This window comes from Muscardinus avellanarius (genome assembly GCF_963383645.1).
Source record: "Muscardinus avellanarius genome assembly, chromosome: 12".
Lineage (NCBI taxonomy): Eukaryota > Metazoa > Chordata > Mammalia > Rodentia > Gliridae > Muscardinus > Muscardinus avellanarius.
In genome coordinates, this window is record NC_137798.1 from 30036498 (window position 1) to 30062819 (window position 26322).

The 26322-nt window shown below is 47.7% G+C and overlaps 1 protein-coding gene across 1 annotated transcript; it reads left to right on the forward strand.

The window, feature by feature from the left end:
* Positions 1–10890: 10890 nt before the first annotated feature.
* PCK2 (phosphoenolpyruvate carboxykinase 2, mitochondrial) lies at positions 10891–25555 on the forward strand (the record flags this gene model as incomplete). The annotated part of the gene is made up of 10 exons (XM_080707604.1): positions 10891–10919; positions 15326–15571; positions 16027–16211; positions 16298–16501; positions 16856–17043; positions 17350–17512; positions 17747–17965; positions 22625–22762; positions 24761–24856; positions 25101–25555. The coding sequence occupies 10 exons, from the start codon at positions 10891–10893 to the stop codon at positions 25553–25555; spliced, it is 1923 nt and encodes a 640-aa protein (XP_080563730.1).
* Positions 25556–26322: the final 767 nt, after the last annotated feature.

The window sequence follows — 26322 nt, forward strand, 5'->3', positions numbered from 1 at the left end:
GCACTTTACATAGTCAGAAAACACTATTAGTAGAAAAATAAAAACTATAAATATAAGGGACAGAGAAAAAGAAGGCTAGAAAAACAAACAGAGAGGAGAAAAGAAACCGGCCCACTTTGCAGCGGCAGGAGCCACACCAGCACCATCTTGCCTCACAGCACCAGGCTGCAGAGAGGAAAAGGTAAACAAAGAGCTGAAGTGAGCAGTTGTGGATCAATTGGTTGTAATTCAGCAGTTCTTTCAGTGCAAAGAGTGTCTAAAACTTCCAGCGGACAAGCTCATCACGCCCTCCAGGGATCCAGAGTGGAGCTCAAAACCATAAAAGAAATATACCAGCCTCACGGCCAAGGGCATGGCGGCGGCTCCATATTGCCAGCAGAGGTGGCGAGTTTACCATGCCCATGAGAGCTCCAGACCAGCACACACCAAAAATGTAAGTGAAACTGCAGCTCCTACAGGAGAAATCCCAGTGCTGCACTCCCAGGTACTCCCGCAGCTTTGATAAACTCCCTGGATCTGAGATATTGCATCAACCCAGTGAAGTTGTAGCAGTGGCAGAGATACCACACCCTAGTCGCAGCTCCCCATGGGAAAACACCCAGCCCAGCACCCCCAGGGTCTCATGCAGCTTCAACTAACTCCGTGGGTCTGAGACTTTGCGATACAGCTCAGATAAGGAGTAGTGGCAGCTGAGATGACCACAAACACCAGAGATCCAGAGCACCATAGGTGAAGTTGTGGTGACCTGGAGAAGAACCCAGAGAAGGCACAAACTTCAGAAATCATGGGAAAGAGGAACAACAATGGAGCGATGAGCTCTCACAACCCCACAACATCAGAACCTGATAAGATAGAAATGCAGAGATCTCTAGAAGATCAAATCAGGAACATAACTACAGAAATAATACAGGACCTTAGAAAAGAATTTAGAGAGAGTCTGAGAAAAAATAAAGGATGCAATCATTGAAGTAAAGGCATCAATTCAAATTATAGCCGGACGTGGTGGAGCACGCTTGTAATCCCTGTGCTTGGGAGGCGAAGACAGGAGGATCACGCAGGTTCGAAGCCAGCGCACTGGCTTAAGAGACCCTGTTTCCAAATTTTAAAAAAAGAATAAAAATAGGTCTGGGAGTGTAGCCTGGAGGTAGAAGGGTTTCCAGGAACCCCAGTACCACCCCCCCCCAAAAAAAATACACCTTACAAGTAAAGATAGTAACAAACTTAAGGTAAAGGGCTGGAGTAAGGTAATCCATGCTAACGGAACTCAAAGACAACCAAGAGTAGCAACGATTATATCAGACAAGTTAGACCTCAAGCCCAAACTTAATAGAAGAGACAAAGAAGGTCATATTTTACTGGTAAAAGGAATAATCCAGCAACAGGAAATAATAATAATGAACATCTATGCCCCAAACATAAGTGCAGCTACTTTCATAAATCAAACTCTTTGTGACATTAAGTCACACATAAATCCCAATACGATAATACTGGGAGATTTCAAAACCCCCCTCACACCATTAGACAAATCTTCCAGACAAAAAGTCAATAAAGATGCCTCAGACCTAAAAAACACCATTAATCAAATAGACCTGTTGGACACATATAACATATTTCACCCAAATACAGTAAAGTTTACATTTTTCTCAGCTGCTCACAGAACCTTCTCCAAAAGAGATCACATCCTGGGCCACAAAATGAGCACTAGCAAATTCAAAAACTGTTACATACTTCCCTGTGTCTTTTCAGACCATAATGGAATGAAACTAGAAATCAACTATAAGAAGACCCAGAGAAACAACATAAACCTGTGGAGACTGAACACCACATTTCTGAATGGAGAATGGGTTATAGAAGACGTAAGAGGTGAAATCAAGAAATTTCTAGAAACAAACAAAAATAGAGATACAACATATCAAAACCTCTGAGATACTTTAAAGGCAGTATTAAGAGGAAAATTTATAGCACTGAGTGTTCACATAAGAAAAACAGAAAATCTTCAAATAAATAACTTAATGACACACCTCAAAGCCCTTGAAAAACAGGAACAATCTAACCCCAAAGCCAGTAGAAGACAGGAAATTATTAAAATCAGAACAAAAATTAATGAAGTAGAGAATAAAAAAAACAATACAGAAAATCAACAAAACCAAAAGCTGGTTTCTCAAAAAAAAAATTAACAAGATAGATAAACTACTAGCCAACCTAAATTATAAAAAAAAGAGCCAGGCGTGGTGGCACACGCTTGTAATCCCCACACTTGGGAGGCGGAGACAAGAAGATCAATCAGGTTCAAAGCCAGCTGCGCTGCCTTAAAAGACCCTGTTTCCAGATAAAAAAAATATAAAATAGGTCTGGGAATGTAGTCCTAAGGTAGAAGGGCTTCCAGGAACCCCAGTACCACAAAAAAAATTAATTAATTAATTAATGAGAGAATCAACCCAAATTATGAAGATAGGAGATGAAAAAGGAGACATTACTACTGACAGTGTAGAAATCCAGAGGATTATCAGAAACTACTTTGAAAAACTATACTCCAACAAAATGGAAAATCTGGGGGAAATTGACAACTTTCTCCATAAATACAACCTTCCTAAACTGAGTCAAAAAGATATAGAAAATTTATTTATTTATTTATTTATTTATTTATTTATTTATTTATTCTTTTTGGTGGTACTGGGGTTCCTGGAAGCCCTTCTACCTCCGGGCTACACTCCCAAACCTATTTTATATTTTTGAAACAGGGTCTCTTACGCCAGTGTGGCTGGCTTCGAACCTGCGCGATCCTCCTGTCTCTGCCTCCCAAGCGCGGGGATTACAAGCGTGCGCCACCACGCCTAGCCAATATAGAAAATTTAAACCAACCAATAGCAATCAAAGAGATTGAAACAGCAATAAAGAGCTTACCATCAAAGAAAAGCCCAGGACCAGATGATTTTCCAAGTGAATTCTATAAAACCTTTATAGAAGAGCTAACCCCAATATTCCTCAAACTATTTCATGACATAGAAAAAAGCAGGACTCTCCCAAATACATTCTATGAAGCCAACATCACACTAATACCCAAACCGAATAAAGACAGTTCAAGGAAGGAAAACTACAGGCCTATATCTCTGATGAACTTGGATGCAAAACTATTAAACAAAATACTAGCAACACACATTCAAAACCACATAAAGAATATCATACACCATGACTAGGTAGGATTCATCCCAAGGATGCAAGGCTGGTACAACATACAAAAATCAATCCGTATACTTCATCATATAAACAGAATCAAAGACAAAAATCACATGATCATTTCAATAGACACCGAAAAAGCATTTTGTAAAATCTAACATCCATTTATGATAAAAGCACTGAAGAGAAATGGAATAGAAGGAACATATCTCAACATCATAAAGGCAATCTACAGTAAGCCTACAGGCAACATCATATTAAATGGGGAAAAACTTGGATAATTCCCCCTAGAAACAGGAACAAGACGAGGATATACATTATCACCACTTCTCTTCAATATAGTATTAAAGACTCTAACAAGAGCAATAAGGCAAGAAAAAGAAATCAAAGGAGTACAAATAGGAAAAGAAGAACTCAAACTTTCACTATTTGCAGATGACATGATACTATATTTAGAAAACCCAACAAGCTCAACCAAAAGGCATATAGAACTGATCAACAAATTCAGCAAAGTGTCTGAATACAAAATCTCAAAAAATCAGCTTTTCTGTATACCAACCATAAATCCACTGAAAAGGAAATTCAGAAAACACTCCACTGAAGATCTCCCACAAAAAAATAAAATACTTAGGGATAAACTTAACCAAGGAGGTAAAAGACCTCTACAAAGAAAATTATAAAACACTGAAAAAAGAAATCAAAGAAGATCTTAGAAGATGGAAAGATCTTCCATGTTCATGGATTGGCAGAATAAATATCATTAAAATGGCCATCCTTCGAAAAGTGATCTACAAATTTAATGCAATGCACATTAAATTACCAAGATTATTCCTCACAGACATAGAAAAATCAGTCCTTAAATTCATTTGGAACAACAAAAAACCCAGAATAGCCAAAGTAGTTCTCAGCAACAAAAACCATGCAGGAGGAATCACAATACCTGACTTCAAACTATATTACAAAGCCATTGTAATAAAAACAGCATGATACTGACACAAAAACAGATACATAGACCAATGGAGCAGAATAGAAGACCCAGAAACAAATCCACACACAGTCAATTGATATTTGACAAAGGGGCCAAAAACATACACTGGAAAAAAAAAAAGATAGCCTGTTCAACAAATAGTGTTGTCAAAAGTGGTTAACTGTATGCAGAAAAATTGAAGTTAATCCCACTTTCTCACCCTGCACAAGAGTCAAGATGGATGAAAGACTTGAAAATTAGACCAGAGACCTTGAGGCTCCTTGAAGAGGGCATAGGTCCAACACTGCAACACATAGGTACAGGTAAACACTTTCTCAACAAGACCTCAAAGGCACAACAAACTAAAAGGCAAATCAATATGTGGGATTGAATAAAACTGAAGAGCTACTGTTCAGCAAAGGAAACTGTTAAGAACTTCACTCGAGAGCCAACAGAATGGGAGAAGATTTTGCTACCTACTCCTCCGATAGAGGACTAATATCTAGAATATATGGAGAACTCAAGAAACTCAACACTAAAAAAAACAAATAATCCAATAAAAAATGGGCAAGCAAACTAAATAGACACTTCACAAAAGAAGAAATTCAAATGGCCAATAAATGCATGAAAAAATGTTCAACATCATTGGCAATCAGAGAGAGGCAAATTAAAACTACACTGAGATTTCACCTAACTCCAACTAGAATGGCAATAATCTACCATTTGATCCAGCAATACCACTTCTGGGTATCTACCCAAAAGAAAGGAAATCAAACTACTAAATTAATGCATGTGTATCTATGTTCATAGCTGCACAATTCACCATAGCCAAACTATGGAACCAGCCAAGATGTCCATCAACAGATGAATGGATTACAAAACTGTGGGATATGTACACAATGGAATTTTACTCAGCCATAAAAAAACACAATTACATCATTTTCAGGGAAATGGATGGATCTGGAGGACATCATGCTACATGAGATTAGTCAGTCACAAAAAATAAGAAATCAGATGCTTTCCCTAATATGTGAAAGCTAAGGAGAATTGGGTCATAGTAGGAACTCTAGATGAAGAAGGAAATCCTATAGAAGAGCAAACAAGACAAACTAAATTAGGGGATGGGAGGGGGGAAGAAGGAAATCTCTAAAACACACAATGTACTTAAACATATTGAAGTCAACCACTAAGCCAAGCATGGAAAGGAGTGATGGGGAGGGAATGGGTGGGAATTAGGTAGGGGCTAAATGGGCAGTGTGTACATATATGTCCACACAAGTTTTTTACCCCAATATGAATACAATGCACCAATACAAAAATTAAAAAATAATAAAATTTAGTGGAAAAAAATAAAGACATTCTACCTCCAAGCTATGCCCCCAGCCCAATTTTTTATTTCTTTATTTGGAAACAGGGTCTCACTAACTTTCTGAGAACCTTGTTACATTGCCACGATTTGCTCTGAACCTGCGATCCTCCTGTCTCAGCCCACCAACTACTGGGATTAAAAACGTGTGCCACCACACCTAGCTCCTTTTTATTTATTATTATTATTATTATTATTATTATTATTATTATTATTTCTTTTTTCTTGCAGGGCTGGGGATGGAACCCAGGGGAATTCGACCTCTGAGCTACACCCCCTGTCCTGTTTGTTATTCTTTATTTTGAAACCAGGTCTCACTGAGTTGCGGAGGTGTCGCAAACTGGCTCAGTCTAATTGGGGCGCGAGTCCACTCGCGGTCGAAAACCTCAGCAAAGATGGGGAAGGATTAGAGTGAAGTACTGCAGCCTCTTCTCTGCAGCGATTCTTTCCCTTCTAGGAACTAAGAGTTCCTAGTGACGGCGCTCTCTAGAAAGAATCTGACATGGACAAAGGCTTCTTGAGCCAATGACACTTTATTACAAAAACCCCCCAAAATTTATACCCTTCACCAGTAAAGTTAATAATAAGAGAAAAGGGAGTGAATGCAATCACTGTGAAATAATAATGAATAACATGTAAACAAAGGTAATAAAATTAGTCCTTCAGCTGGCTGGTGGCCTTCGAGAGATTAACTCCGGATTCTTTCCCAGGTCTTGCAGATAAGCAGTTCCAAAGGGCGACCTCCCAAAAGAAACAGGCACGCCCAAGGCTTGGAGGCTTCTTGGGGAATCTTCTTTAACTTTCTTGGAACTTTCCATCTTTTGGGCTCATTTCATATAGCAAGTGTGGGGAGATGTGGTGATTCAGGTGGATGTGATAGGGTTTCTTCAGGTGTTGGCATCTTCTAAATCTGAAAGCTTAAGCAAACTCACAACACAGTTTGGCAGACAAAACACCACAAACAACACCACAAAGTTCTTGGATTTAATTGTCAGATGTATTTCCTTAGCTGCTGAACACTCTTCTTTAGACAACAAGCCTATTAAAAGCCTATTCATCTTTAATAATCCATTTCCCTGTCACAAACCCTCTGCAACCTGCTTCTAACCTTCTAATTCCTTTCTTTCCCAGTTGGGACGTTCTTATGATAAGCTCTTCTTCATGCAAAAATGCTTTTCTTACTCTTATGGTATTTCCTTTCCTTCATACATATATATTTAGAATGTCTGTCCTTTATTTTGTCATATTCATTCCTAACCATGCGGCCAGTCTCTCTGTCTCCGGGAATGCTCATGCTGGGCGTAAAAGTCAACAATCTTTTTCCTTGGCTCTATTGTATTTGGGCAACTAAGTTGTTCATCAACTAAATTGCTTCGAAGTCACACACAAGGTTTTATCTTCTCTGTCTTTAGGCAGGATCTCAAGGGTAAACAGAGTTACCTTAAACTGAGCTACCTTACCGGAGTTAATGGCTTAACCTAAGTTAGTGATAGGAATGAGGGGAAGTTAATGGCTTAACCTAAATTAGTGATAGGAATGAGGGTCGGAGACCATTTGTGATTGCTGTAGCTGGAATGCTTATCACAGCATCTGAGTTCTGGCCAGTTTTTTCATTACTATTGAGCAGAGCCAAGGGCATTTAGACAAATTTTTAGAGAATTTATTTCCACGGACTCAATTTCTTTCATAGTCCTGATCTCACATCACCGGAGCAATTCATGTAGAGAGTTAAAAGGAATCATTACCAAGAAAATAATAGTCATGAAGGGTATCTAAAAGTGGGGGGTACTTTGGCCAGAGACGACACCTCCTTCTCGGGGCTTGTTGCCGATTGGCTATGTGGAGTGGGGTCTCAACACATAGATGCTGAGGCAGCAGGCAGTCTCGGCAAGGAGGGCCTCACTAAGTAGCTGAGGCTGTCTGCAAACCGCGATCCTCCGGTCTCAGCCTCTCAAATGCTGGGATTACAAGTGTGTGCCACCACGCCCAGCTTGTTTATTATTTATTTATTTATTTATTTATTTATTTATTTATTTAGTGGGGGGTGTGTGTGTGTGTGTGTGTGTGTGTGTGTGTTACTAGGAATGAAACCCAGGGGCTTTCTACCTCTGGGCTATACTCCCAGACCTATTTTATATTTTTATTTGGAAGCAGGGTATCACTAAGTTGCTAAGAGCCTCACTAAGTAGCTGAGGCTGGCTTTGAACCTGTGTGATCCTCCTGTCTCAGCCTCCCAAACTGGAATTACAAGCGTGTGCTACCATGCCCAGCTTGATTTTTTATTTGAAACAGGGTCTTGCTAAATTGCTGAGACTGGCCTCAAACCTGTAATCTTACTATCTCAGCCTCCCAAATACTAGGCTAACAGACATGCACCCCCACACCCAGTTTGAGATCCTACTTCTTAAAAATAAAAAGAGGGTTTATTTTTAGGTAGACACATCTCTAACACATTTAGGGCCTGGGGCAAGAATACAAATAAAGTCCCAAACCTTATAGGTGTACACCACCACACCTGGCTTGGAGTCAGATTGGTTTTTTTCTTTTCTTTTTCGTGTGTGTGTGTGTGTGTGTGTGTGTGTGTGTGTGTGTGTGTGTGTTACTGAGGAGTGAACCCAGGGGCATTCTACCTCCAAGCTATACCCCTAACCCTATTCATTCTTTATTTCAAAACAGGGTCTCACTAAGTTGCAGAGAGCCTATGTAGCTGAGGGTGGCCGCGAATCTGCAATCCTCCTATCTCAGTCTCCCAAGTACTGGGATTACAAGTGTGTGCCACCACGCCCAGCTTGGAGTCCTTGGAATCAGATTTTGAAGGACAATAGATACCATGTGATAGGAAACTTTGAAGGGATGTTACCGCTAAGAGAAATATCACCTATTTTTTTAAAATGATAAATGAAGGGGACAATACTGGATAGCAGAGCATAGGGAGGGAGGGACTTGATCATTAAAGCCAGAAAGACTTGGGTTCAGATTCCATTTTTTTCTGCTGACCAGATATTTCACTTTGAACAAATTACTTAACCTCTCTAAGCCTTTGTGTCCACATTTGTAAAAATAGAATTGTTGTGAAACTAAACGAGACTGTGCGTGTGCCGCTGCTGGCACAGAGCCCAACACCTGCTCTCCACACCACAAATATTATTTTTCTTTCTTAACTCTCCAAAGTGAACTTGTATGTCCAATGCATGGATGGTGTCTTAGTAGAGGGAGAGGGTGGTGTTGGAGAGGCCAGAGGCCAAAAGGTGCGTCTCTTGCCACTGGATGAAAGATAAACCCTGGACTAAGGCAGTGGCTTAGTTCTGAGAGCTAAAGGTGAAGAACAGATCCAAAGGTCCTGGTGTCTAGTTAGCTATAGAGGATAAGAAAAGAAGTAACTCATGCAATTCCCTCTGGGGCCGCTGGCCAATGGTACCATTTGCTGAGATGAGAAACTATAGGGGTAGATGTCGGATGATGAATAAGATGATGACCTTCAGAAAGGCAACCATGCTACCATGACCTTTAGGACCAGAGGGCGGCCAAGAGGCAGCAGGGTGGGTATGGACAGAATCTGGATTCAGGGACAAGGAGGGGAAGATCCAAATATATACACAAAATTGAGTATAGGCTGAATTCTGAATGGGATGAGTTGAGGGCCAGAGCAAGCTCTCTCTCTCTCTCTTTTTTCAATTGAATCCAAAGGCATTCTGCCTTCAAGATACACCCCCATCCCTTTTTTTGTTTTGTTTTGGGTTTTATGTTTTTTTAAACAGGTTCCTTCTAGGTTGCTGAGTCTTGCTAAGTTACTAAAGCTAGTTTGAAACCTGGGATCTTTCTGTCTCGGCCTCCCAAGTACTGAGATTATAGGCATGTGCCACCACACCCAGTTGAAACCAGCTCTTCACGAGCTACTATGATTCAGCACAGAGTTCTAGAGATCAAGATTATTTCTAATACAAGTGTCAGAAACTCACTTAAAATTGGTCTGAGCAAGAGAATAGATTTATTAAGTCCTGTAAATTAAATCAGGAAACGGTTGCTCTGCATTCCTCTGCTCTGCTTCCTCTAGATTGGCTCATCTCAGAAGGTTCCTGCTTTGCAGTGCCATGCTGAGGCCCAGCAGAGCCAGGCTTATATTCTATCAGCCCGGCAAATCCGGCAGAAGAAAAGCTCATTTCCAAAGTTTGCAGAAAAAATTCCAGAGAGGGAGCTCATGCTCATCCGTAAACATCCCTGATTGCTGTGGCCAGAGCCAGGAACATAAACTGGCCGACCTGAGGGCCTCCGCCCAAGGGGAGTGAGGTCAGACCACACGGTCACACAGCCAGGATTCCCAAACTTATTGGCTTACTGCCCCTTTTCAGACAAAAATTACTCAGCTTCCCCCGGGCACTCCTGCCACCCTTTGTTTTTACTCAATGCCTCACAGCACCCAAGGCCACCACTGCCACCCTGGATCAGTCCAAAGTCCTCCCAGAGGGGCATCTCTGACTTTGAGAATCTATGACAGACTGAGGAGATGGTTCCCCAAAGGAAAATCAGGGTGCTGTTACCAGAAAGGGGCCAGGATGCTGAGCAGATGCCCACCATGGACCTTGAGTTTGAGGTGCTATGGCACTGAGGGTGGTAGGTATGCAGTGGTCTCAAGAGATGGCTTGAAAAGTTGCCCCAGGACCTTGTGGTAGTGACTGAGTGGGAGGCAGATGAAGTCCTCATGGTAGTGTGGAAAGAATGACCCCAAGAGATGACCAAGAAAGAGACCCTGGGGTGGAGAAACCCCACTGTTCCATAGTAATGTAGAAGGAACCCTGATTAGGAGGAAAAGAAAAAAGATTTTGGCAATTCAGAAATAAGGAGACCTTAGCATTGGGGCCCTGGAAAACAGAAAAGCCTGTGCTGTGAACAACTGGAAAGGCGAGGCCCAAGCCCAGAGCCTCTGGACACCGCGCCCCACGCCCACACCCCATCCGTGGCCTCGGGTCTCTGGCCTCACTCCTCATTCCTGGCTTGCTTGCCACCAGAGTGTCTGGGTCGCTAACTCCCAAAGCAAGAGTCCTCAAAGTTACATCATGTGCAGGGCGGCGTGGCAGGCGGGGCGGGGCCCGGGAGTGTGGGCGGGGCTATAATGGTAGGCGGGGCCCGGGAAGGTGGGCGGGGCTGCGGGGCTGCAGGGCTGGGGTCTGGAGCCCAGTGGTGGCTGGGGGAGTGGACCTGCCCGCGGGGCGGAGAGAACTGGCGAGGTCCCCGCCCCTGCGCCTGCCCGCCTCCCTTTTGAGCGCCTCCCGCCCAGCCTCGCCTCCCGCTCTCTCCGCCGCGCTCCCTCCTTCCCCGTCTTCCCTGTCTTCCCGACTACGTGCGGTTCCTGTGGCCACCCCGCAGCCCCCGCCCAGGTGCCATGGCTGCTGTGTACCGCCCCGGCCTGCGGTGAGTGACCCCCAGCCCGGGGCCCACCGCACTCGGCCCCTCGGGGGTGGCTCCTTCGGGCTCTCCATCCTTGGAGGAGGCTGGCGGGCGACGGTGCCTGGATCCCAGCCTCCCGCGCTGCGGCGAGCCTCGGGAGCCAGCCGCACGGGGTCTCTCTGCTCCCGTCCTCTCCTCCTCCCCCGCGCCTCGCCTGCCTGCCGCGCCATCTCTATCTGCCGCTCTCAGAACTTCCTCCCCCTTCTCGCTCGCCCTGCAGAGCCCTGGCCCCGCGCATCCGCCTTTCCTTTCCAGATGTAACTCTTCCCGACCCCTGACGGAGTCCCAGCCCGCCGCCCAGGGTATGATGAGAAGCAGCAAGGTCCTGGGGAGGGACACAAGCCCCTGGGGGCCTGAGCTCAGAGCTCCCTAAAGAAGGTAGAAGGTAAACATCCATTCCCGGCCTTCCCCGGACCGGATCCTGGCGGGAAGCCCAGCACAGCCTCAGGGGCCCGGAGCCAGGAGAAGGAGGGAGGGAGGGAAGCGAGACCCGAGGAGGGGGCCGAGTGGCCTTCCTTGAGTACAGCGATGGCTTCTCCCTCTGTCCAGGCCTGGACCTCCAGGCTTGTTCAGTCTGTCTGCCCTCCCCTTTATACAGCCTCCCCTCCTCTCTGTAACCCCCTTCTGTCCTAGTCTGAACTGACTCCGTATCTCCCCACCAAGTAGTTCTGCTTGGCCAGCCCATGAGGGTGGTCTTTGATGGACAGGTTGAAGGTCCCTTTTAACAGACTGAAGGAAGCTGTGCAGGCATCTCAGGAGAGAGCTTGAGCCAGGCTCCAAACCCAGAGACCTCTCCCCAGGATGGTGTGACTTTAAAATTAATACTCCAGCCAGGCATGGTGGTACAAGCTTGTAGCACAGGTTCTAAGCCAACCTCAGCTACTGGGTGAAGCTCTCAGCAACATAAGTGAGACTCTGTTTCCAAATAAAGTATAGAATAGAAGTGGCGCATGCCTGTAATCCCAGCTTTTGGGAGGCTGAGACAGGACTCGGCTACTCAGTGAGGCCCTTTGCAACTCAGTGAGACCCTGTTTCAAAATAAAGAATAAAAAAATAGGGCTGGGGGTGTTGCTCGGAGGTAGAATGCTCCTGGGTTCCATCCCCAGTACCACAAAATTAATTAATTAATTGATGTATAAAATAGGTCTGGGAGTATAGCCCAGAGGTAGAAAAAGGCCCTGGGTTCACCTCCAGTACCACCAAAAAAAAAATAATAATTAATACTTCAGCCAAGTGTGGTGTCATATGCTTGTAATCCCAGTACTTGGGAGGCTGAGACAGGAGGATCACTGGTTCAAGGATAGCTTCAGCAACTTAGTGAGACTCTGTTTCAAACTAAAAAAATAAAAGAGGGCTGGGAGTGTAGCTCCGAGGTAGAATGACCCTGAGTTCAATCCACAGTACCCCCCCAAAAAAAAAAAAATACTCAAGAGACAGCTCTCCCAGGCAGGAACAGACTCAGGTCCCAAGAGTCCTCCCCCTGCCCCCAAGCCACACTGGTCATCGATCCTGCCCTGACCACTGAAAAACATCCCTGATTCCACATCCGTGGTCTGAGCTTTCTCCTTGTCCCAGGTTATAGCCTCTGGGTCTGTGCTTCCTGCTCTGGTGTTCCACTCTACCACCAACCCCCACAGCTCTCTAGGCATGTGGTTTTTAGGAAAAGCACAGGCTTCTGCCATCCTGGTGTGTGGTGGATTTCTGGTGGACGAGACTTTGGCATCTGAGGAAGGTAACTAGCGCCTCTTGGCCTTTGTTCTCTGGGTCACTCCACCTGGGCCCAGGCCAATCAGAGCAGACCCTGCTTCTCTTTCTCCCCAAGCAACGTTTTAGGACCGACAAATACATGGATCCTACCCTCCTGGGAATCAAAGCATGAACCCCAGCAAGTGGCACTCAGGCCCCAGTGGTCAGCCTTTCACATAGTTCAAAAATACCTCCCTACTGGGAACACTATGCAGGCATCATTGGCCTGGGTAGGCAGCAGTAGATCGGTGCCTGGAACCCAGCATTCATCTTCTACCTCTGTGCGAGAGCTCTAATCTAGAAACCTGGCACTGGAAGGGGCTGTACCACCTCACAGCCTGGGTCCTTTGCTTGACACTTTCATAGTCTTATAACAGTCATACCAGCAGAAAAATAAAAACAGCTGCCATTTTAACTTATAAAAACTATACTTGTGAGCCGGGCGTGGTGACGCATACTTGTAATCCCTGTGCTTGGGAGGCTGAGACAGAAGGATTGCATGGGTTCAAAGCCAGCCTCAGCTACTTAGTGAGGCTCTCAGCAACTTAGTGAGACCTTGTTTCCAAATAAAATAGAAAATAGGTCTGGGAGTGTAGCCCGAAGGTAGAAAGCCTCTTGGGTTCCATCCCCAACACCACATACACACACACAAAAATAAAACGATACTTGTGTGCACATGATGTACTTTAACAAACATATCAAGATCAATCACTAAGCCAAACATGAGAAGGAGGGATGGGGTGCAAATTGGGTGATGTGTGCATGTATGTCTCCACCATCTTGTATCCCATTAAAATGTATGACTACAATGCACCAATAAAAATTATTTTAAAAAACTATACTTGTGGAAGGAAAAAACATGAATGAGGCTTTAAACACCAGATACACTGGACATGGTGGTGTATGCCTGTAATCCCACTATGTGAGGGGCTGAGACAGAAGGCTCTCAGGTTCAAGGCCCACCTCGGCAACTTAGAAAGACCCTGTTTCCAAATAAAAAGTAAGCTGAACATAGTGGCACATGCCTGTAATTCTAGTACTCGGGAGACAAGAAGATTGCAGGTTCAAGGCCAGCCTCAGCAATTTAGTAAGACCTTGTTTCAAAATAATTTTTTGGGGGGTGGTACTGGGGTTCCTGGAAACCTTTCTACCTCCGGGCTACACTCCCAGACCTATTATACTTTTTACTTGGAAACAGGGCCTCTTAAGCCAGAGCGGCTGGCTTCGAACCTGCACGATCCTCCTGTCTCTGCCTCCCAAGTGCAGGGATTACAAGCGTGCGCCACCACACCCAGGTTCAAAATAAAATTTAAATAGGACTGGAGGTGCAGCTCAGAGGTAGAATGCCCCTGGTTTCAATCCCTAGTACCACAAAAATAAATAATAAAATTAAAAACAAGATGGAAATGGTGGTGCATGCCTGTAATCCTCCTGAGACAGGAGGATAGCTGTTCAAGGCCAGTCTCAGCTACTTAGTGAGGCCCTCTGCAACTTAGTGAGACCCTGTTTCAAAATAAGGAAGAAAAAAACAAAAGGGGCTGAGGATGTAGCTTGGAGATAGAATGCCCCTGAGTTAAATCCTCAGTACCACGAAAAATAAATAAATCTTAAAAAATAATAAAGAGCTAGGGGTGTAGCTCAGTGGTAGAATACCCTTCAATCCCTAGTACTAAAAATAAACAAACATTAAAAAAAAAAAAAACAGAGCCGGGCGTGGTGGCGCACGCTTGTAATCCCAGCATTTGGGAGGCTGAGACCTGGAGGATCGCGGTTCACGGACAGCCTCAGCTACTTAGTGAGGCCCTCTGCAACTCAGTGAGACCCGGTTTCAAAATAAAGAATAAAAAATAGGGCAGGGGGTGTAGCTCGGAGGTCAAATGCCCCTGGGTTCCATCCCCAGACCCGCAAAAGAAAAAAAGAAAAAAGAAAAAAAAAAAAAAACAGCTGGGGGATATAGCTTGGAAGTCGAATCCTCTGGGTTCAATCTCCAGTACCAAAAACAAAACAAAAATCACCAGACACATGAAGCTCCCACCTGGGCACAGTTCCTTGACCCTTGGACCAAAGGGCACCTGCTCGTTTCTTTTTTTCTTTTTTTTTTCTTTTTTTTCTTTTTGGCGGGTCTGGGGGTGGAACCCAGGGGCATTTGACCTCTGAGCTACACCCCCGCCCTATTCTTTATTTTATTTTTGAAACCGGGTCTCACTGAGTTGTAAAGGGCCTCACTAAGTAGCTGAGGCTGTCTGCGAACCGCGATCCTCCAGGTCTCAGCCTCCCAAATGCTGGGATTACAAGCGTGCGCCACCACGCCCGGCTCGGACCTGCTCATTTCTGATCATAGACCAGACATGGTGAAACATGGGTTCGGGCCACACATACACTACCAGTAGGCCCACCCAAGCACTTCCACAGCCGGTGTGTGTCCTTGTGCTCATTTGGCCCTACCCTAGCAAACGCCACAGGGGAATGTGGCCTGGACCCATCCACACACCAGCTCCAACCTGCTCTTCGTGCTGCCTGCACGCACACACTCCGTAGCACACTCCCCAGAGGGGGCTTTCCCACACCACACTCTACCTTCCGTGACAGCAGCTGCCTCATCGCCTGCCCGTCTCCCCTTGCAGGCTCAGCTGGCGTGGGGTGAGCCCCCAGTGCTGGTTCTCAGGCCGCAGCATCCAGACCCTGCGAGTGCTCAACGGAGACATGGGACAGCTGCCTTCTGGAGTGCGAGACTTCGTGGAGCGCAGCGCCCGCCTGTGCCAACCAGAGGGCATCCACATCTGTGACGGAACTGAGGCTGAGAACACGGCCACGCTGGCCCTGCTGGAACAGCAGGGCCTCATCCGAAAGCTCCCCAAGTACAGCAACTGGTAAGGCCTGACGTCACCTTGGGGTTCACCAAGACACCTTGGGGTTCACCAAGACGTCACCTTGGGGTTCACCAAGACGTTCACCTTGGGGTAGACCATCCCAGTAAGACGAGCAAGAGTGGGAGCTTTGGGGGAAACAAACTCAGGAACGGGAATTGCAACCAATCCTCATTTTCATACTAAACAAAGAAGCGAATACGATGAAAACCCTTGCTTCCCTCCCCTCACCAGCTCGGGGAGTCTTGGGCAGGGGCGGGGGCCCTCAAAGGGGTGGAACCTTGGGGAAACCGCCTCTTAGTTGGAACAAAGCTTGGAGGAAGGGACTGTGATGGGACTGGATAGGGAAAAATAAGGCCAACCCTAGACCTGTAGTCAATGCTGGACTTGAAAAAGTGGGTCTGGGGGAAAAAAGGAGACCTGCTGCCACCACCTCCTGACAGTCCCCTCTCCCCCAGCTGGCTGGCCCGCACAGATCCCAAGGACGTGGCACGAGTAGAGAGCAAGACGGTGATTGTAACTCCTTCTCAGCGGGACACGGTGCCCCTCCCAGCTGGTGGGAGCCGTGGGCAGCTGGGCAACTGGATGTCCCCAGCTGAGTTCCAGCGAGCTGTGGACGAGAGGTTCCCGGGATGCATGCAGGGTAACTAAGGGCAGAAACACAGAGGTAGGGGCACTGAAGGTCTGGCCAGGCTTAGACCCTTCATCCTCAGACACTTTCCTCCACAGGCCGCACCATGTACGTGCTTCCGTTCAGCATGGGTCCTGTGGGCTCCCCGCTGTCCCGCATCGGGGTGCAGCTCACCGACTCGGCTTATGTGGTGGCCAGCATGCGTATTATGACCCGGCTGGGGACGCCTGTGCTTCAGGCCCTGGGAGATGGTGACTTTGTCAAGTGTCTGCACTCTGTGGGCCAGCCCCTGATTGGGCAAGGTGAGCACCTGCCCTGCTCAGGGGAGGACTCGGGCCTTCTTGCACTGAGAGGACACCCCAGATCCTACCCATCCTCAGACCTTCACGGTCTGTCGTCTGCGATCCAGGGCAGTCTTGTTGGCTGAGGGTGAGGCTGTATTTAAAGAGTAGTTTGCACAAAATTGAGAAATGTCAGTCTTCATGTCCGGTAGGAGCATGGGAGCTGATGGGCATTATGAAGCAGGGAGCTTTAGCCACCTCTGGGCACCACTCCCACTCCTAGGTGTCTCTCCTGATGATCCTTGATCCCACTAGCCCCTGACACCCCAGTTATTGATTCCACTGCCAGCAGCCCTGTGACCCCATTGTCCCCAGGGGAGCCGGTGAGCCAGTGGCCGTGCAACCCAGAGAAAACCCTGATTGGCCACGTGCCCGACCAGCGGGAGATCGTCTCCTTCGGCAGCGGCTATGGTGGGAACTCCTTGCTGGGCAAGAAGTGCTTTGCCCTGCGCATCGCCTCTCGGCTGGCCAGGGATGAGGGCTGGCTAGCGGAGCACATGCTGGTGAGGGCCTGGTGAGGAACTGGGCAGCTGGGGGTGGGGGGCAGCGCAGGGGCGGGGCCTGATCAGTCTGCCTCCGCCTTGCCTCCTTCCTGCCAGATGCCAGGCTGGTGGGCAGGGACTCTGCCCAGATGCCTGAAACTTCAGCCCCAGGCTGCTGCATTCTTGCTACCCCAGGCCTGGTGGCAGGGCGGTACACCTGCTCAGTGTACACACATTGGTACCCTGTTAACCCTAGCTGTCTTCCCCCATGCAGACCGTGCCCTAACCTTTGGTGACCTCCACCTGTCCCTCTATTCCAATGCACAGATCCTGGGCATCACCAGCCCTGCAGGGAAGAAGCGCTACGTGGCGGCTGCCTTCCCCAGCGCCTGTGGCAAGACGAATCTGGCCATGATGCGGCCAGCAATGCCAGGCTGGAAAGTAGAGTGTGTGGGAGACGACATCGCCTGGATGAGGTTTGACGGGGAAGGTAAGGTGCCCGATCATTCTGGCTTTTACTGGGGTAAAGTGTTGTTACTCCAATGTTGGTGCCGAGCTCTGTCAGTGAGAACCAGCAGTCCAGCCACCCTAGAGACACAAAGCTTTTCCTTGTAGGCTCTAGGGCCTGCTCGGGGCAGGGATGGGTAGAGCGGGACCTTCACCAGTCTTACATCTCAACTCTTTTGGGTTGGCCCTTCCTTTCTCTGACTTCTCCTCCTGACAGGTCGACTCCGGGCCATCAACCCTGAAAATGGCTTCTTCGGGGTGGCCCCTGGCACCTCTGCCGCCACCAACCCCAACGCCATGGCCACGATCCAGAGAAATACTCTTTTCACCAATGTGGCTGAGACCAGCGACGGTGGTGTGTACTGGGAGGGCATTGACCAGCCTCTCCCACCTGGAGTCACCGTGACCTCCTGGCTGGGCAAACCCTGGAAACCTGGTACGTGGGGCGGGAAGTCGTGACACAGGCCCCAGGGCTCACACCTCAAGGATGAAACAGCCCCTGTGTGATCCCCAGCATCTTCTGGGCCTCTGCCATCACAGGAAGCCATGAATGTTTGCAGTTTCTGATCCCAGGCAAGATCTTAGTTTACATCCCCACTTTACCCAGCATTGGTTTGGGGATTTGGCTAAATTACTTCTTCTCTTCAGTTTTCTTACCACTTGAATGAAGGTGGTTATTATAGAATTCATAATATTATAGAACTTATCTCATGAGACTGCTGGTGGATTAAATAATGCAAAACTGGGCATGGTGACACATGTCTGTAATCCTAGTACTTGGGAGGCTGAGACGGGAGGATAACAGGTTCAGTACCAGTCCCGACAATTTAGTGAAAGCCTCAGCAACTTAGGGAGACCCTATTTCAAAACTAAAACATAAAATAGGGCTGAGGCTCTCGCCCAGAGGTAGAACACCTCTGGGTTCAACCCCCAGTACCAAGAAGGGGGGGAAGGGTTAGCTTACAGCCAAATACATAGCAAGCTCTCATTAATAAGTATAAGCTGAGTTAAAGTTAAAAGAGAAAGAGGAAGGACGGATTTGAAACTTGTCACAGAAGGAACTGGGTTCAAAGCACAGCTTGTAGTGTGATGTGTTGAGGAGGAAGCAGGCCCCTCCTCCGCCCACTGCGCTCCCTCTTGCCCCCCCCACTGTCTAAAGACCAGTGCTGTTACCCTTCCCCCCCCCCTATCTCTCCAACACACACACCCATATCTTTTTCCACACTAAGCCTGTCGCCGTAGGCTTTCCCAGAAGCCAGTTCCTCGCGCCTATCATTCCCCAGGTGCCTCCGCAGCCTTACTCCGGCCCTTCCGCTTTGCATGGCCCTCTGCAGTTACAGTCAGAGGGCCCAGAGAGCGCGGGTGGGGAGGGTGGCCTTGCGGTCACTAAACCCGTACTCCAGTTGGCCAGGCTGGCCTCGCGGTCACCCTTCTCGTCTAATCACCCTTCATTTTCTCTGACACCATCATTAAGTCCCCTCCAGCCTTCCCATCCAACAGAGAAATCCAAGAAATGTCAGCCTTTCCCTGCAGGCTGCTTCCCCAGCCCTTTCATCATCTCGGCACTGGGGGTGTAACTAGGGCGTCTTGTGCCCAGCTTCAGTTCCCAGAACAGTAAATAGCCTGCGCTAGGCTCCTACACTGGAGCTCATGGCGATGGTCCTCGTCTGAGAAGGTAGGCAGAAGCCGGGGTGGGCGGGGGCGGGAGTGCTGGCCCTTTGACTCCCTCACCCCCACGTCTGACCAGCAGCCTCCAGTGGAGATGGCACTGGCTGGTCCAGGGCCCCCAGGTGTCGCTTCACACACGGGCCTCTGACTGGGACCCAGCCCCTCTGGGGTACCCAAAGGTGCCAGATGGCCTGGATTCCTCGGGTTCTATCTTCACAGTTACGTCCCTGTCTGAGTCCCTCCAGCCCTAACGTTCCATCAGGACCTAAGCGGACTCAGGGAATCCCCAGAACTCTGTTTGCGTCAGCATCAATTCCTGTTTGCATTTTGATAGCTCAGGAGGCTCTGTCTCCCCGGGCTGCTGATGGGAAATCAATTGTCTGAAATACTGACCTGATATTCTCGGGTTTTGCTTTAGGTTTGGGAAATAATAATCCTGTCAATAAATGGTTTCCAGGGGGAAATCACAATCTTAAACCAATATCTTAACCCCATCCCCGTGAGCCCTGGTCAATATCAAGTGCCTGTAGTTGGGCATAGACATTAGTACCCTGCCAAACTCCAGTTCCTCCCCAGTCTTTTCTCTGGCAGCACCATTTTGGGTATATAACCTGATCCTGCCACGCAGGGTGCTGCACATATGTAATTTCAGTTTCTCCAAGGCTCAGGCAGAAGGATAGTGAATTTGAAGCCAGCCTAGGCAACTCTGAAAGACCCTATCTCAAAATGAAATTTTGAAAAGGAGCTGGGCGCCTGGCATGGTGGCGCACGCTTATAATCCCAGTACTTGAGAGGCTGAGACAGGAGGATAGCAGGTTCAAGGCCAGTCTCAGCTACTTAGTGAGGCCCTCTGCAAATTAGTGAGACCCTTGTTCAAAATGAAGAATAAGCCGGGTGTGTTGGCACATGCTTGTAATCCCCGCGCTTGGGAGGCTGACAGGAGGATCACACAGGTTCGAAGCCAGCCTCAGCTACTTAGTGAGGCTCTCCGCAAATTAGTGAGACCCTGTTTCCAAAGAAAATATTTTAAAAAATAGGTCTGGGAGTATAGCCCGGAGGTAGAAAGGCTCTAGGTCCCACCCCCAGTACCACCCAAAAAAAAAGAATAAAAAATAGGGCTGGGAGCCCGGTGTGGTAGCGCATGCTTGTAGTCCCAGCATTCGGGAGGCTGAGACAGGAGGATCACAGTTTACAGACAGCCTTGGCTACTTAGTGAGGCACTTCGCAACTCAGTGAGACCTTGTTTCAAAAATAAAAAAAACTAGCCAGGCATGGTGGCTCATGCTTGTAATTCCAGCATTTGGGAGGCTGAGATAGGCGGATCATGGTTCGCGGCCAGCCTCGGCTACTTGCAACTCAGTGAGACCAGGTTTCAAATTAAAGAATAAAAAAATAGGGCTGGGGGAGTGTATCTCGGAGGCAAATGCCCCTGGGTTTCATCCCCAGTACCGCAAAATAAATAAATAAATAAATAAATAAATGAAAAATTAAAAAACTAGCCAGGCGTGGTGACACATGCTTGTAATCCCAGCATTCAGGAGGCTGAGACAGGAGGATTGCAGTTCGTGGACAGACAGCCTCAGCTACTTAGTGAGGCCCTTTGCAACTCAGTGAGACCGTTTCAAAATAAAGAACAAAAAATAGGGCTGAAGGAGTAGCTCAGAGGTAGAATCCCCCTGGGTTTCATCCCCAGTACCCCCCCCAAAAAATAGGGCTAAGGATATAGCTGAGAGGTAGAATGCCCCTGAGTTCCATCCCCAGTACTGGGGGAAAAAAAAAAAAAAAACGTGAGCATGGTGGTGGCACACATGTGTAATCACAGTACTTTGGAGATTAAAACAGGAGGATGGCAGGTTCAAGGCCAGCCTCAGCAAGATTTTACTTCTTCAAAACAAATGAAGGAAGCTGGGTGCACACTAGTAATCCCAGCATTTGGGATAATGAGACAGGAGGATCGTGGTTCATAGACAGCCTCAGCTACTTAGTGAGGCCCTTTGCAACTCAATGAAATGCTGTTTTATTTAAAAAAAAACAAAGAATAAAAAATAGGGCTGGGGGCATAGTTTGGAGGTAGTATGCCTCTGGGTTTAATTCCCAATATCGCAAAACAGGGTGGCTGGGAGTGTAGTTCAGAGATAAAATGCCCCTGGGTCCAACCCCCAGTATCAAATAAAAAACTTCTAATTAAATTTTAAAAGGCTAGGCCAAGCTGGGCACTTGTAATCCCCGCGCTTGGGAGGCTGAAACAGGAGGATTGCACAGGTTTGAAGCCAGCCTCAGCTACTTAGTGAGGCTCTCAGCAATTTAGTGAGACCTTATATCCAAATAAAATATAAAATAGTTCTGAGAGTATAGCCCGGAGGTAGAAAAGCCCCTGGGTTCCACCCCCAGTACTGCAAAAAAATAAAATAAAATAAAGACTGAAAAATAGGGCTGGGGATGTAGCTAGGAGGTAGAATGCCCCTGGGTTCAATCCCCAGTACCACAAAAAATATTTTTTTTAATGCTGAGGATAGTCGGGCATGGTGGTACATGCCTGTAATCTCAGTACTTGGGAGGGTAAGGCAGGAGGTTCACAGATTTGAGGACAGCCTCAGCAAGTACTGAGACTCTCATCAACCTAGCAAGACCCTGTTTCCAAACAACAACAACAACAAATCAGCATCAGTCTGGGCGTGGTGGCGCACACTTGTAATCCCTGCACTTGGGAGGCTGAGACAGGAGGATCGCGCAGTTTTGAAGTCAGCCTCCGCTACTTAGTGAGACCTCAGCAACTTAGTGAGATCCTGTTTCCAAATAAAGTATAAAAAAATAGGTCTGGAAGTATAGCCCAGAGGTAGAAAAGCCCCTGGGTTCCAACCCCAGTACCACAAAAAACAACAACAAAAAATCAGCATCACATAGATAGATAGATAGATAGATAGATAGATAGATAGATAGATAGATAGATAATCTGGATATATAGCTCAGTGGTAGAACACTTGCCTAACATGCACAAGACCCTATGTTTTTTGTTTTGTTTTGGTGGTACTGGGGGTGGAACCCAGGGGCTTTTCTACCTCCGGACTATACTCCCAGACCTATTTTATACTTTATTTGGAAACAGGGTCTCACTAAGTTGCTGAGAGCCTGCTAAGTAGCTGAGGCTGTGTGATCCTGTGCGATCCTCCTGTCTCAGTCTCCCAAGCGTAGAGATTACAAGCGTGCGCCACCACGCCCGGCAAGGCCCTAGATTTAAATCCCAGTCCTGTAAATAAATAACCTGATCTTTTGGGGAAGATATCCTTCTCCCTTCTTTCTGTTCCTTACCATCCAAAGTTATAGGTAGCTGAGGCAAGAAGGAATGAGGCAGAAGTCTGTGCATGTGTATATGTATGTTGAGGGAGACATAACCTTGGAAGAGACAATATTTTTGTTTCCTCTCCAGGTGACAAGGAACCCTGTGCACATCCCAACTCTCGCTTTTGTGCCCCGGCTCACCAGTGCCCCATCATGGACCCAGCCTGGGAGGCCCCCGAGGGTGTCCCTATTGACGCCATCATCTTTGGAGGCCGCAGACCCAAAGGTAAACATGTGGACTCTGTACCTTCTTGGTAAAAGGCCTAGCCCTATATGAGGGCCCGCTGACCTCCTGTACTGAAAGATCAATGAGCCATGCATAGTGGTACAGGCCCGTAATCCCAGCTACTCAAGAGGCTGAAGCAGGAAGCTTACAAGTTTGAGGCTGGCCTTGGCAACTTAGTGAGACCCTGTCTCAAATTTAAAAAATTTTAGCCAGGCATGGTAGCACACACCTGTAATCCCAGTATTTGGGAAGCTGAGAAAGGAGGATCACAAGTTTGAGGTCAGCCTAAGCAATTTTAGAAAGGCTCTCAGGCCGGGCATGGTGGCGCACGCTTGTAATCCCCGCGCTTTGGAGGCTGAGACAGGAGGATCGCACAGGTTCGAAGCCAGCCTCAGCTACTTAGTGAGGCTCTCAGCAACTTAGTGAGACCCTGTTTCCAAATAAAATATAAAAAAGGTCTGGGAGTATAGCCCGGAGGTAGAAAGCCTCTGGGTTCCACCCCCTGTACCACCAAAAAATAAAAGAAAGGCTCTCAGCAACTCAGTGAGATCCTATTTCTAGATTTAAAATATATATACTTATATATATTAAACATAAATATATATAAATATTTATATGGATAGGGGTGTAGCTTGGAGATAAAATGCCCCTGAGTTCCATCCCTAGTATCACAAAAAATTAATAACAGGATGGAGGGATCTATGTGGTGGCCCATACCTGTAATCCCAGTACTTAGAGGCTGAGACAAGAGGATGGCAAGTTCAAGGATAGCCTTAGCAACCTAGCGAGGTTCTCAGAAACTTAGTGAAACCCTGTTTTTAAATAAAAAATCAATACAGCTAGGGATATAGCTCAGAGGTAGAATGACTCTGAGTTTAGTCTCCAGTACTAAAAATAAAAGAAGCCGGGCGTGGAGCCGCACCCTTGTAATCCCAGTACTTGGGAGGCTGTGACTGGAGGATCACAGGTTTGCAGCCAGCCTCAGCTACTTAGTGAGGCTCTCTGCAACTTAGTGAGACCCTGATTCAAAATAAAGAATAAAAAATAGGGCTGGGGGTGTAGCTTGGAGATTGAATGCCCCTGGGTTCAATCTCTAGTACTGCAAATAAGGAGGACTGGGGGAAGGGCTGGGGGTGTGACTCAGTGATAGAGCTCTTGCCTCGCATGTGGGAATCCTATAATCCCAGTACTCAAGAGCTGAGATGGGAGGATTGCAGCCTCAGCAATTTGGAAAGACCCTATTTCAAAATAAAAAATAAGCTGAGTGTGGAAGCGTTCGCTTATAATCCCAGTACTTGGGAGGCTGAGACAGAAGGATCACAAGTTTGAGGACAGCCTCCACAAGTAGTGAGACTTGCATCAACCTAGTGAGACTCCGTTTCCAAATAAAAATAAAATAGGGCTGGGAGTGTAACTCAGAGGTAGAATGCCCCTGGGTTCAATACCTAGCGCCCCCCCCCCAATTAACAAAAGAAAAATATAAGAAGGGCTAGGAGTGTAGCTTAGAGGAATAATGCCTGTGAGTTCCGTTCCCAGTATGTAAGGGAGGAGTTAGGGTTGTAACTAAGTGGTAACAAGGCGGAGACAGGAGACAGGAGATCGCGCAGGTTGGAAGCCAGCCGCACTGGTTTAAGAGATCCTGTTTCCAATATATATATATATATATATATATATATATATATATATATATATATATATATATATATATATATATATTAGGTCTGGGAGTGTAACCCAGAGGTAGAAGGGTTCCATCCCATGACCACCAAAAAAAAAAAAAGAAAGAAAGAAAAGAAAAGAAGCCCTCGGCCTGGATCTCCAGCCGCGGCTGTGCTTCCGCAGTTCTCTCCTGATGAAAGCGGACCTGGAGGAAGCCTGGGGTCTGGGAGTGGGATAGCTGAGGTCCTAGGAGGGAGACAACAGTCAAGACCACCAGAAGGAATGGAGTACGGGGTCCGAAGAGAAGGGCTGCGGTGACCCCGCTCCTTGGTGTTCTAGGGGTACCCCTGGTGTATGAGGCCTTCAGCTGGCGTCATGGCGTGTTTGTGGGGAGCGCCATGCGCTCTGAGTCCACGGCTGCAGCCGAGCACAAAGGTAAGCCCCTGCCGGCGACTGCTGCCTCTCCTCCAGGGCCTCGGCCTCGCCTTCCCGCCCCCTTCTTGAGCCACACACCTCCTCTTGCCCACCCCTAGGGCCTTTAGCGCCCCCCATCTTCCCACTTCCACCTCCCCCCATCCCTCTCTCCCTGAGGAGCCTTTCAGCTCCCTCCAGCTGGACGCGGGTGCCCCTCCTTTGCTAGAGAGCAGGCGCTTCCTTACCCGTCCTCCTCCTGCCCTAGGGAAGGTCGTCATGCATGACCCGTTTGCCATGCGGCCGTTTTTTGGCTACAACTTTGGGCGCTACCTGGAGCACTGGCTGAGCATGGAGGGGCGCAAGGGGGTTCGGCTACCCCGCATCTTCCACGTCAACTGGTTCCGGCGGGACGAGGCAGGCCGCTTCCTGTGGCCCGGCTTTGGGGAGAACGCTCGGGTGCTAGACTGGATCTGCCGGCGCTTAGAGGGGGAGGACAGTGCCCGAGAGACGCCCATTGGGCTGGTGCCGGAGGAAGGAGCCCTGGACCTCAGTGGCCTCGGAGCCATAGACACCGCTCAACTGTTCTCGCTCCCCAAGGACTTCTGGGAGCAGGAGGTTCGGGACATTCGGAGCTACCTGACGGAGCAGGTCAACCAGGATCTGCCCAAGGAGATACTGGCTGAGCTGGAGGCTCTGGAGGGGCGCGTGCGCCAGATGTGACCCGAGGCTCCAGACTGGCAAGACAGCACAGCACCCGAGTCTGGAACAGGAAGCCTCAGGCCTGCAAGAAATAGGAGCAATTTGATATTAACATCTGAATGCCATGAGCCCAGGCCACAGACCTTCCTGTTGTCCAATAATAAGAGATACTCGCTTATTTTACCCAACATCTGTGCTGTTTTCATTTCCCACCTGTCTTCACAGGCTTCCTTCTAACACCAGTCTCAATGCTGACCCAGACTGTCTCCAACTGGACCAGTCTCAATAAGTAGGAATTGCTGGGAGGAGGCATTACCCGCTGGGTATACTGAGGACTTAAAGAATGGGGGCAGGCCGGTCATGGTGGCGCATGCTTGTAATCCCAGTACTTGGGAGGCTGAGATGGGAGGATTGCAGGTTTACAGTCAGCCTCAGAAACTTAGTGAAACCCTGTGTTCAAACCAAAGTACCACACAAAAAAAAAAAGTGGGGGCAGGCAGGCGTGGTGGTGCATGCCTGTAATCCTCGTACTTGGGAGGCTGAGATAAGAGGATCATAGGTTCCCGGATAGCCTCAGCAATTTAGCAAAGAGTCTCAGAAATTTAGCAGGACCCTGTTTCCAAATAAAAAGTAAAATAGGGCTGTGGGTATAGCTCAGAGGTAGAATGCCCCTGGGTTCAATTCCCAGCAACACACACACACACACACACACAAGAAGGGACCGCACAGGACATGGTGATGCATGCTTGTAATCCCAGTACTTAGAAATGAGACAGGATTGCAGGTTC